This window comes from Parasteatoda tepidariorum, chromosome X2, assembly GCF_043381705.1.
Source record: "Parasteatoda tepidariorum isolate YZ-2023 chromosome X2, CAS_Ptep_4.0, whole genome shotgun sequence".
NCBI classification, from domain to species: domain Eukaryota; kingdom Metazoa; phylum Arthropoda; class Arachnida; order Araneae; family Theridiidae; genus Parasteatoda; species Parasteatoda tepidariorum.
In genome coordinates this window covers 28,810,271-28,823,039 of record NC_092215.1, presented here as the reverse complement: position 1 = coordinate 28,823,039, position 12,769 = coordinate 28,810,271, and the positions used below count along the sequence as shown (strand labels likewise).

General features: G+C 30.8%; 1 protein-coding gene across 4 annotated transcripts in view; it reads left to right on the top strand.

The window, feature by feature from the left end:
• The window catches only part of LOC107443336 (dystonin), a 289,005-nt gene that overhangs the window by 95,061 nt on the left and 181,175 nt on the right, over nt 1-12,769 (top strand). For 2 of the 4 annotated variants that reach the window (XM_043041042.2, XM_043041040.2), the window contains exon 3: nt 9,232-9,249. The exons of the other annotated variants lie outside the window; for them this stretch is intronic. In XM_043041042.2, the coding sequence (XP_042896976.1) occupies nt 9,232-9,249 (18 nt within the window). The remainder of the gene's footprint in view (nt 1-9,231; nt 9,250-12,769) is intronic. 4 annotated transcript variants of the gene reach the window in all.

The following is a 12,769-nucleotide window of genomic DNA, read 5'->3' as shown; positions in this document are numbered from 1 at the left end:
TCATTATAAATTCTTTAGAATCTCTGTGCATTTTTGAAATTGGCGATCATGGTTTGTTGCGCATTTTTGAAATTGGCGATCATATTTGTTGCGCATTTTTGAAATTGGCGATCATCTTTGTTGCGTTCTACAGAACTGATTGACTTCTGAAGGAAGGAATGTTTCTATTAATTCGTCTGTAGCCCAAATGTGATCAAAAGATTTATATTTATGCTCGGTTTATATTGAGAAAATCAGGAGTGATAATTATCCAAAATAAATGGCTATAGTAATATTTTTTCGATTGCCCTCTTCAATTACCGTTTGAGTTTCCTATCAGCACTAGAGTTAGGCACTGTTTTAATGACCAAATGAATTATTCGAATCACTGAATTGACTCGATGATTCTGTTCACTTACTTGTAACTCCTTCGTACTAAGTGAATTGATTCTATTGATTCGAATCAACTCCATGATTTGTTAATCATACATAAGATGGTATTTAAACTGTTAACTGAGAAAATTAGGAGTGATAATTAGCTATTTGAAAGTCACGAAAAATTATTCAAAGTAAATGGCTATAGTGGCATATTTTTGATTGCTTCCTTCAAGTGCTGTGTGTGTGTTTCTTACCGGCTCTAGAGTTAGGCACTGGCTTAGTGACCGAATCAATGATTCGAATCACTGGATTGACCCGGTGATTCGAATCACGTCCACCTAAGTTATTCAATTCATTGATTAGGATATCGACTGTGATACGAATCATAATCTGAGTGATTCGTTTTACCGAACTCTAACAGCACATAGAAGGTAAAAATTGTTTCTACTTGTAGGCAGAAAATATCTTGCAGCTTTTTGTTGCTTCGATATATTCCATTAAAAATATTAATTAAAATGGAACGTATGATTCATTCCTAATGAAGTGCAGTCAAAACACCGTTAATTTTCATGCATCTATTAGACATTATTTTGATTGGTTATTGTTTTCGAAATCGAAAAAAATCTAGGTAGTTTAACTATTATATCTAGGGGTTAATAAACAAAACCATATAAAGAAAGGTACACTATTAAAAATTTCTCTTAAAAAATGGTTAAATAGCAATTTATTTAATTGTTATTTTACCGTGCTTAAACAAAACAGTCTAATAACCTTACATAAGATGGTATTCAAACTGTTAACTGTGAGAAAAACTGTTTATTAACTGCTTTCACCTAGTACGGTTAAACAACCAGAATTTTATCGCACCAACTAGACCCACCTAATGAAGCCACTTAGTTCCTTGCAGCTTGGTACACATTATAGCCGTGAGGGCTAATCTGTCTATCTCATGGCAGATAGGACGGGGGTTCGAGTCTCAGCGTTGACGTTGACACCACAATATTTCCTCCATTCCCTTCAACACCTAACTGACGAAAGGCCTATCTATAGTGTTCAGTTAATTTTTTTCACGGTTTTCAGTATATGCTAGTTGTAAATGGTTAAAAACCGTATAGTTTTGCATTTATGGTTTCTTGACGATACTGGTTATAAACGGTTTCAAGACCGTAAAGGTAAACAATGTTCTGTACAGTAAACTTTACGGTTAATCGGATGGGCAAACTCCTGCCGGCTATATTATCATAGTTTTGGAATGAAAATTCTAATAGTTTTGTATGCAGAAATAACACTGTAGCTTTTTTTTGCGATCTGTCCCATTTGAAGTATTAATTAAAATTAAATGTATGATTTATTCTAATTGAAATGCAGTCAAAACACCGTTAATTTAATGTGCTTATGAGACATTATTTTGATTGATTATTGTCTTCAAAATCGAAACAACTCTAGGCAGTTTAGCATTATATCTTAAGAGTACAAAACCCTTTTTACGAGATATAATAATAACCATTGAATTGTTTTACAAAAATCTATTTTTCTAGTAAAATAATTTTATAGACTTTTTGTGTATTAATTTTTGTAATTATCAACAACTCATTAATCTAAGTTTAACATCTGTTAAAAAAATAATAGTTAAGCCATCAACCTACTGTTATATTTCGTTTGTTCCATATCGTGAAATTGAGTCTCGTTCTTTATTTTTATTTGATGAATTTAAACAGAAGTTATATAAAGAGGGTTTTGAAATCCTTAGCAATTTTGTTAAGAAAATAATAGTTAAGCCATCAACCTACTGTTATATTTCGTTTGTTCCATATCGTGAAATTGAGTCTCGTTTTTTATTTTTATTGGATGGATTTAAACAGAAGTTATATAAAGATTGTTTTGAAATCCTTAGCAATTTTGTTAGGAAAATAATAGTTAAACCATCAACTTACTGTTATATTTCGTTTGTTCCAAATCGTGAAATTGAGTCTCGTTCTTTATTTTTATTGGATGAATTTAAACAGAAGTTTAAAGAGGGTTTTGAAATCCTTAGCAATTTTGTTAAGAAAATAATAGTTAACCATCAACCTACTGTTATATTTCGTTTGTTCCATGTCGTGAAATTGAGTCACGTTCTTTATTTTTATTTGATGAATTTAAACAGAAGTTATATAAAGAGGGTTTTGAAATCCTTAGCAATTTTGCGTCGACAGCAATCTTTCCATAAAAAGTTAGATATGGCTTTCATCTCCTTGCTTATACGCAGAAAACTTATAAAAAAAGTTCCTTAACCCATTATTTATCAGTAAAGAATTTGGAAGCGTCAGCAGTAAGTAGCTCATTAGAAACTTAAAAAGGAGTCTTGTTTTTGTTAAATGTCAGAAGTTCATAATTTTATGTAAAACATTTTACGATTCATTTCATATTATCAGTCTGTTGAATTTTATCTGTCAACGTATAATTGGTATTTACTGTCTTCAATCAACGTTCACTTTTGCCAAAGTTCTTATTTTTTAATTATAAATAAAAGGAATCAACTATTTATTATTATTTTAAACTCAAATTTATCGGGTTTTATTTTTTTTGTCATCAAGTATGAATATCATCTTAGAATTTTGTTGATGAATTCTTATCGCATTTCACTGTAAAAAATGAGTACTCAAATATCACGAAACATTTTTGTTTTTAACGAAACCGTTTCCTGGTATATGCTCCGAGCGAAAATTTCGTCAAAGTAACGAAATAACTATCGTCACTTCTTCGAGGAAACTTCGTCCAAATTAAAGAAATATTTCGTCATTTTTTTCCGAATAAATATATAAAACCTGGTAGTGCCTTATGTATCTTACTTTTCTAATAATCACTTAAACATGGGCACCATATAGATGGCACAACACATCAAGGACAAATAGTATAAAGAGATAAATTACACCCATGCCTGCAGAGAGATTCTAACCCCAAGTTTACCTGGTACGAGTCCAAGTCATTGACCAGCATACAGAGCGATCGATTCAATTCGCCACTTTATTTTCGATTGTCTAGTTCTTTATTCTAGTTAACAATCTCCCTCAATGCACTACGATGAGATTTTGAGTCGAGGAAAGATTTTCGTCATATATTTGAGAGTTCGCGTTGCGTCACAAGTAACTGATTTCGTGACGAAATGATTCTCAAAATTAGCGAAATATTGTTCAAGAATTGCTGAATCGTCAAAAGTGATTTTCGTTGCTAAGAGTGTTGGAAAGCCGAGTAATAATTTTTTTTTACAAAATAACACATAATTTTTACAAAATAAGGCAAGCAATTGCTTGGCTGTAACCTAAGGTCTGATATGAATTGGCTTTCGCTTCCTAGGTCAGGGGTCGGCAACCTGTGGCTCGCGAGCCGCATGTGGCTCTTTTAATGTAAAGTTACGACTCTCCAGTTCCATACGAAAAAATTAGAAATTTATTATCAAAACTCAGTAAGAAAGTCAGAAGTTGACATATGGAATGCTGACGATCTTCGGATCAACATAATATAATAAAAAGTAAAATTAGAAGTCAACATAGAAGTAAGAATCCAGAGTCGGGCTTGAAACAGCAAGTTATTAACCAGTTTTGATTAAACTTTCAAAAGGCATGCAAAGTCAATGCTCCTATTAATGTAACTATCTATATTTGTGTTTTTATATGAATAAATACTATTCCGTATTTAAAGCCATTAATTTTAAATCAAAAATCAAATATATATAAGCAAATACTAAAATATTAAATCGAAAATTCTTAGTGACTCTTTAAAAACTGGAAAATTTTATAAATTGCAACTTTTGGCTCTTCTGTCTCATTAGGTTGCCGACCCCTGTCCTAGGTGATTTACAAAATTATGTCTAAGAGATATTTTCGCGTTTGATCAACTCTGGGGCATTTACACCACCAGGACAGGCAGGTCAAAGTAGCGCTTTCCCAGGCTCGCTAACTCTGAGTTCATGGGTACTATACAGTACGTATATGTACTAATCCAAGAGTACCGTATTGAGAACACGCACGTGTCATCTTGGTCCCGTTGAGTCAGAAAGGCTTGTTTCATATATGATATTGTGGGTCGCGAATGAAGAATCTTGCGATCACGTGTTATCACGGTTAGGAAAGATTTGAAAATAACTGGACTAGCTGTCCATGTGCACAATGCGAGCCTCTTAATTGTTTTGGTTTGATGTTTGCCTCTGGTGATCTCCGAAGCAAGGAAAAAGGTTCAACAGGTTCTACTGCGTAACGGGCTTTGCTTTGTATATTGAATTTATGGATGAAGGGAAAACCTCTTCACGCTTCAGAACCGGTTTTTCTTTGCATTCAGAGCAAAGAAATGACTTTTATGAGGAAAATATTTGCGTTTTGGCTTTTAGCCCGGTTGACAGTTAACTTTGCTACGTTAGAAATTAATTTGACTAGTTATCAATTAACGGTTGACAAAAAAAAATTAAAGCACAAGGGTGTAGACATATCAAACTTAGTTATGCAAAATTCCAGACTAATAAACTGATATAATTTCGATTCCACCTAAACTATATGATGCAATTAGTAATTTTGCACCTTCTTTACCAATAAGTAATAAGCAAAAATTATTCTTGGTTTTCGATTATTAATCATCTTGAAATGACTCGCCACAATAACTTCATAAATTTCTTCAATAAATTTGCTCACTAGATAAATTTTTAATGGGAAGCTTTTGAATAATTTTGAATGCTTATCGTTAATAAATGGACCTCGGATAAAATTGTCTTTATTTTTGTGACAGTAAAATATATATCATTCTGTAAAACTGTGTGTTAAATTATTTATGTTTGCCTCTGGTGATCTCCGAAGCAAGGAAAAAGGTTCAACAGGTTCTACTGCGTAACGGGTTTGTTTGAGTTTTATAAGGCGTTTCAAATTTTAAGAAATTAGATATAGCACTTTGGATTTAATATCTGATTGATAGAAAACTATTTTATTGTTAAAATGAAGTATATTATAATAAGCAATAGTAAACATTATTTTTAATTAAGGAATTTTTAATTTGATCATAATATTTTTTTTGTTCTTTTACATTTTAAATGATAGTGACTAATCTGGGAAGCATATCGTGCAATTTATTAAAATATCCTTATGCTAATCGTTTTATGAAAACGTAGCAACAAAAGGAAAAAAAAAGTTGCAATTATGAACAATGAATTTCAAACTTTCTAATCAAAATAAACGAACAATCACAAAGAAGTTTAAAAATCGATTTCTCGCAGAATTTTTTTTTAAACAAAATATTTTCATATTTTCCCGAAAACATTAAGAACAAAAAGAAGTATCCAACATGTACTCCAAGGTGAAATTTATTTTAAAGTATTCTTTACTTAAAAGGCTTTCACCATTAAAATCTCTCTCCGCTGAAATTTGTAAAGCAGTTTATTTACTCTCTGCTCATTTAACTTCCCCTCTTTTATATGAGTATTGAAGCTTACGGTATCATTTGTTTCTAAAAGAGGTTATTACGGGGAGCATTACATATTTTGAAAATTTTTTTTTTTAAGTAATGCTAAAAATACTCACCATTTTTTTAAATTGAGTAAAACACTAATTTAGTAAAGTTTTGTAAAAAGATTTTTTTGGAACATAAATGTCGATTATGATTCTCAACACCCACCTTTTTATGATTTTTGATATTTCATGCTGATTCTTCATTTTCATGCTGATTTTTAATTGTTTAAATCAAGGTTGGCAACCAATTTCTTCCAGAGTACTGGAATTAAATGGAAAAAATTGGTCAAAATGGAAGAAACTAAAAATGACCAAATATTAATAAATTTTTACCGATAACTATTTAATAAATAATTCGACTAATATTTTTTTTTCATTTAATTTTTTTTAAAAAACAATTATTTTCATATTTATTTTTGTTTTATATAAATGTAAATATTAATTAAAAATATATTAATTTGAAAATTATAAAAAAAAATTTCAACTCTAGTTTTTATTGCACGTGTATTTATTTTTTTTTAAAATTTTTATGTTGTAATTTTGTTTTCAATAAATTTTATTTTAATTAGAACAAACTGATATTTAACCATAAAATATGAAGAACTAAGAATTCACTATCTGAGATCGCAATAGCTAATGTGTTGCTTGACTAAAAGTTGCAACCGAAATACTCGTATGTTGTTTCTCAAAGGGTTAATCCATTCGTGCCTTACGTCGTTTTTTTTTTAAAAAAAAATTCAACCAGTTATGATTTTCGAAACCTGTAATTAAATTTATATTCAATTAATAATCTATTTACTATTTTATTTTTTTCGTTATTTTTATGAAATTATTTCATTGAAATGCTTGTGAAGAAAGAAATTTCAAGACATCTTTTTTCTTCTTTTAATAACAATAAAATGAATGAATTTTGAAAAGGATATATGCATTTACGAAATATTTCAGTAATATTTCGCATCGAATAAAAATAACCGAATTCAACAATGAAAAAGTATGTTTCTTCAATAACCATTCCTAACTTTTATTTTCTTCCTTTTCGATTTTGTTTTAATTGTAAGTATATTTCAGCTCATTCGTTTTCAGTTTATGTACTAACTAAAATCAAAATAAGAACTAGACTAGACACCACTCCAAACCTGTGAATTCAATTGTCTGACATTTAAAGACTAATATTGATAAAACGATAAGCTGAAAAAATTTCATTCTTCATTCATTTACTAAATAATTTCTTAATAACTAATAAAATAAGATCATTATTTTCAAAATAATGATAGTCTTTCTTTAATTCATATGTCCACAATTGCTAATGAAATTTATTCATTAATTCTTGAGGTTCCGCCAAAAAAAAGTCGATCATTTAGGGTTCCACAACTGAAAAAAATTGGGAACCCCTGTTTCATTATTGGGATTTCTTTTGCAGGAATTAGATATTTCTTTCTATACCATACTATATTAATAATATAAATACAGGGTGTTTATAAAGTCCCGGACCCATTTTGATGTTTAATAACTCATAAAATAATAAAGATAGATTAAAATTAATAACATAAATGGTTAGATAGACTCAAATAGTTTCATGACCCTTGTCAATGAACTTCCACGTGTGCCCCCTTCGTAGCACGGAGAATATCAAGTCGATAGTCAATTTCACGCCAGGTAGCGGCAAGCGTGTCGGCATCCACAGAGGCTATTGCGGTTGTAATTCTGGCTTTTAGGTCATCTATGTTCGACACGATCCTCCTGTAAACATTGTCCTTTATAAATCCCCAAAGAAAAAGGTCCAGCTGCGTTATATGAGGTGATCTGGGTGGCCAAGGAATTGGACCTCCTCGCCCAATCCATCTTCCTGGAAAATGGTCAGTCAAAGAACTACGAACGATGATACCCCAATGAGGTGGTGCACCATCTTGTTGCAAAAAGACATGTGGCTGAAGCTCTTCTAGTTGTGGAAATACGAAGTTTTCCAACATGTCTAAGTATACGACTGATGAGACCGTCTTTTCTGTAATAAAGAAAGGCCCAATGACTCTGTCGTGCATTAGTCCACACCACACATTAACCTTTGGGGAATCCCTTTGCGTCTCACAGTATTGATGGGGGTTTTCAGATCCCAACAATGCCAGAAACATGAAAGGATGCTTCGTCGGAGAACATTATGCGCTTAAGAAAACCGCAATAGCCTCTGTGGATGCTGACATGCTTGCCGCTACCTGCGTGAAATTGACTATCGACTTGATATTCTCCGTGCGACAAAGGGGGCACACGTGGAAGCTCATTGACAAGGGTCATGAAACTTTTTTAATCTATCTAACTATTTATGTTATTAATTTTAATCTATCTTTATTATTTTATGAGTTAATAAACATCAAAATGGGTCCGGGACTTTATAAACACCCTGTATTTATATTTGGATATAAAGTCTGCGCAGAGCTTTTTTAAAACTTAAATAATTGGTAACAGTGAGAAATCTCCACTTGGTTATAAACAAATATACTTTACCACTATTTTATGTATAGTATACTTCTTTTTGTAGCCAGACAGTAATATGTTAAAAAAAAATACTGCACCTAATTAAACCGTTTTTGCAAGTCTGATTTCATTCAGCTATCACTTATTTTTATGAAATAGAATTAAAGTTTGTTATAACGAAAATTTATTATAGCGGACGAAATTGTCGTTATAGCGAGCTTCTAGTTATGAGAAAAGACGCATATTTAATGTTAAATTAGGCAGGGCCCAGATCTAAGCATTCGCCCCTTCGCCTAATGCGATAAAATCGTAAATTTGGCGAAAGTATTGGCGAATGATTTTTCCACTTGAAAGAAAAATATATTTAAAAAATTGTTAACATTTGGCGGAGACTTTCGAAAATTGGTGAATAGCTTTGATATTTGGCTAATTTACTGGCTGATAATTTGAGATCCTTAGCCCTGGCCCTGATTATGTATTATATATTGTTAAACTATGATGTAATTATTTCCGCACAACAATAAAATTGTGTTTTGGCAAAAGTATTGGCGAATAATTTTTCCAATGGAACGAAAAATATATTCAAAAAATTGTTAACATTTGGCGAAGACTTTCGAAAATTGGCGAATAACTTTGATATTTGACTAATTAGCTGACCTATAATTTGAAATCCTTAGAGCTGGCCCTGATTATGTATTATATAATGTTAAACTATGATGTAATTATTTCCGTACAGTAGCACTGCATATTTTATCGAAATTATGTTTTGAGAAATAAGAAGCTAACTTGTGGCGTTGCATTATATTGTATTTTCTTGTGTTACGATTTTAAAATTTTGTTTTATGTAATGTAAAATACTTGTATTAATAATTTCTTTGCTATTTTCTAATCTATGCTTTGTTTCCCATTTTTTTTTCAATTTTTGCTGATCCAGCATTGGAGATACCTGGAGGTTGGTTAAATTTCTATATGCTTGCATTTTTGCCTGGTTTACACTTATAACATTTTGAATCTAGCTTATTAATATTTTACCCTTATAACCTAGATAGATAAATTATTTTATGGTATATTTAATTATTATTTTTTATAATATTTTAATAATCTAGGTTAATTGTAAGTTTTGTTATTAATTAGCTGTGTATTATGATACAGGGTTGCAAGTTAGTCGCGGGAAAAAAGAAGAAGCGATGAAAGATTTGCAAGACATTTTGCAAATTTCGCGTGAGCACAAATACGAAATAAATAAAAAATAATAATAATACCAGCACTGAATGACACAAATACATTGTAGAATCTCGATAGTTTGTTGCGAACGATAAATGCACCAAAACGACGAATGCATGTCAACATAAACTATCAAATAATTACTTTAAAAAGTATGAAAGGTAATAATGAGGTTTAATTTTTTTTTACAAGCAATTAAAAAAAAGAGCCGTGAGGCTCAGGGAATAGGGCGAATAAAATTGTGCCTCCCAATGAGGTGACGCGGGTTCAAATTCCAGCGATATCTGGTCGATACGAATTCCGCATCTGGCTCGCACCGGCCGCCAGAGTGCTGACGTAAAATATTCTCAGTGGTCGACGGATTATGGGTCAGGCTTATCATGGGAGTTTTTCAGCTGCTCTAGGATGGATATACACCGAATAGCCATTACATTATGACCACCCTGCTAAAAACATGTAGGACCACCTTAGCCCTCAAAACTGCTAGCACCCGCCGTGGCATTGATTCCACAAGGTGCTGATAGGTAGTCTGAGGTATCTGGTACCAGGCACTCACCAACTGGTCGTGCAATTCCCTCACATTGCGAGGGGGTAGCGTGGCGGCACGAATTTGGTTTTCCAAGTAGGACCACAAATGCTCTATTGGATTAAGGTCAGGTGAATTTGGGGGCCAAGACATGACTTGAAAGTCACTGGAATGTCCCTCGAACCTATCCATGACGATTCGACCCTTATGACATGGTGCATTATCCTGTTGGTAAACACCATCCCCCTTAGGAAAAACTGTTGCCATGAATGAATGAACTTGGTCTGCAACTATGTTCAAGTAGCTTACAGACGTCAGGGATTGTTCTATGAGGATTATGGGTCTTAATGTGCCCCATGAAAACACTGTTCCTGGGCGAGAAACCATGAAAACCTGGGCAAGCCCATGGTTATAGATGGAGGGTGGTCATAATGTAATGGCTCTTCGATGTAAATCAGTATAAAAAAGTTGGTATGAAAATATTAAGTACTTCTTGCACAAAAATTTTCAATGCAAAAGAAAGATGAACGAAAGCATTTATTTATTTAGAAACGATTTAAGCGAGTGTCGTTAACATTTTTAGATAAGCATTCGTGAAGGAACTGATAAAACAAAACGGTACATGCCTGAAAACGGAAGATGCGGGAACGATAGATAGAGGTCCAACTGCAGTACAAATAATATTAATATATAAAAAAGGTTAAAAACATTTTTTTTTTTACTTTAAAATTTTTTTTTTTTGAACTGTTAACATTTCTCAAAAGTAGCTTCTTTATTCGAATGACTCTTATTTTTAACCTTTCCATCTAAACACAGCTGGATTTGAAATAAACTGGGGATCAACTTTAAAAATATGCTTAACTTAGTTTTTGCTAATCAGCCTAATCAGCAAAAAAGCCATCAAATATTGGTTTGATGACCTTTTTGTTCATTAGGCTGATCAAATATTGCATTTCTTTAAGTTTTCAATTCATTAGTCTATATAAAATATGCTTATACTTCTCATTTCTGCTGCTAACTTCCTTCTAAAGAGAGGAGAAAAGAAAAAAAAATTCTTTTTGTATTCATCTCGGAGGGAGGCATGATAGATAGATAGATAACCTTATCGACTTACCACCCAAGGGATAAAAAGACTTCCTTACTTTTACTTGACACTGACAGGAATGGGATTAGCACGTTTCTCTGTATCTCTCCAGCTATTTTCTTCTCAGCTTGTTATTGATTTATTTTCCGTAATGTTTTATCAATTACACATGATCAATTTTGAAGCTTTAAAAAAGTGCCAATAACCATTAAAACGCAAGTAATAATTTAAAAAATGTAAAGTTTCTCAGTTTAAATGATATTCGTGCAAATCCTTGCATTTCGAAAAGTTACGGATATCAGAGAATAAGTAAATAAATAATAATTACGGAAATTTACACCGTGACAAACCTGCAACCCTGCCTATTATGCAATATTATACGATAAAACAATATTATATTAATTATTATATTATAACTAATATAATATTTTGTTAATATTATGTATAATTTTATAATTTATAATAATTAATATTTATGTACTATGGTTATTTTAATAAACCTTTTGCGGGTTTTAAATATATTGTTTTTCTCTTTTTTTCCCTCTTGGTTATTAAAATGTTAGCAACATAAAACATGATAAATATATTTTTTTTCTTCTTAAATGACCTAAGTCCATTTTACAATTCATCGATAGTAGCATTTGTTAATTTTAATAAGTTACCTGATTTAAATTTTTTTTTTAATTCTAATTTATTATTGTTTTAAAATTAATTCCATAATTGCATTTTTTTGATACTGTGCTTTTTGTTTTTTCTTCTTCAGATTATAAGGAATATTTATTTCCACTATAAAATAATTAATTCTAAATTTTTTTATAAAAAAATAGTTGCTTAATTATTCTGTTAAATCTGAAAATGATAGCGGTAAGTAAGTAAATAATAATAGTCTAAATAAATAGCAAGTCAAACAAAACAAATTCAAATTTTATGATTTATTTTCCCTCTGTAGAAAACTTTTTCGTAAATATAACGCTTTACGTATTGAAAATAACAAACTAAAAAAATACGTAAATAAAATAAACAAATATGTATAGATAATTATTTCCTACCTTTTTTTAAAAAATACTTGCAGTGAAAATTACGAGAATCTTCTTATTTTAAAGATGATTCATAACTATAAAGGTGACACATGTACTTTTATCTACTTTTTTGGCCAATAGGTGTCAGCACGATCTATTAAAGATTTGACAAATATTTTGCAAGTAAAAGGTTTTCAAATTATTTTCCTTTTTTATTTATTTTCAAATTTGAAAAATAAAATTATTTTTAAAATATCATATATGCAAGGTAAAATTGTTGTTGGTTACTTAAAACCCTCTTCATCGATATTTTGATTTTCTTTCAAATTATTTAAAAATTTCCATTTATTTCTCCGCCTTGTCTTATTCTTCAATTAAATTTTTTAAATTAAAAATTAAACTAACTTAATTAAATTAAATTAATATTTAAAAAAAATTAAAATTTATTTCCAAGCTGGTGAACAGAAGTTCTATCTTGCTGATGTTCTCAATAGTACAAAGAAGCTAAAGTGATTAAGTATGTCACACTCGGACTATTTGTTTGAAAACACCATATCAATTAAATTAAATTTTCAAGAAGAATAGTTTCTCTTTATTTATAAAAAAAAATAAATAAGCA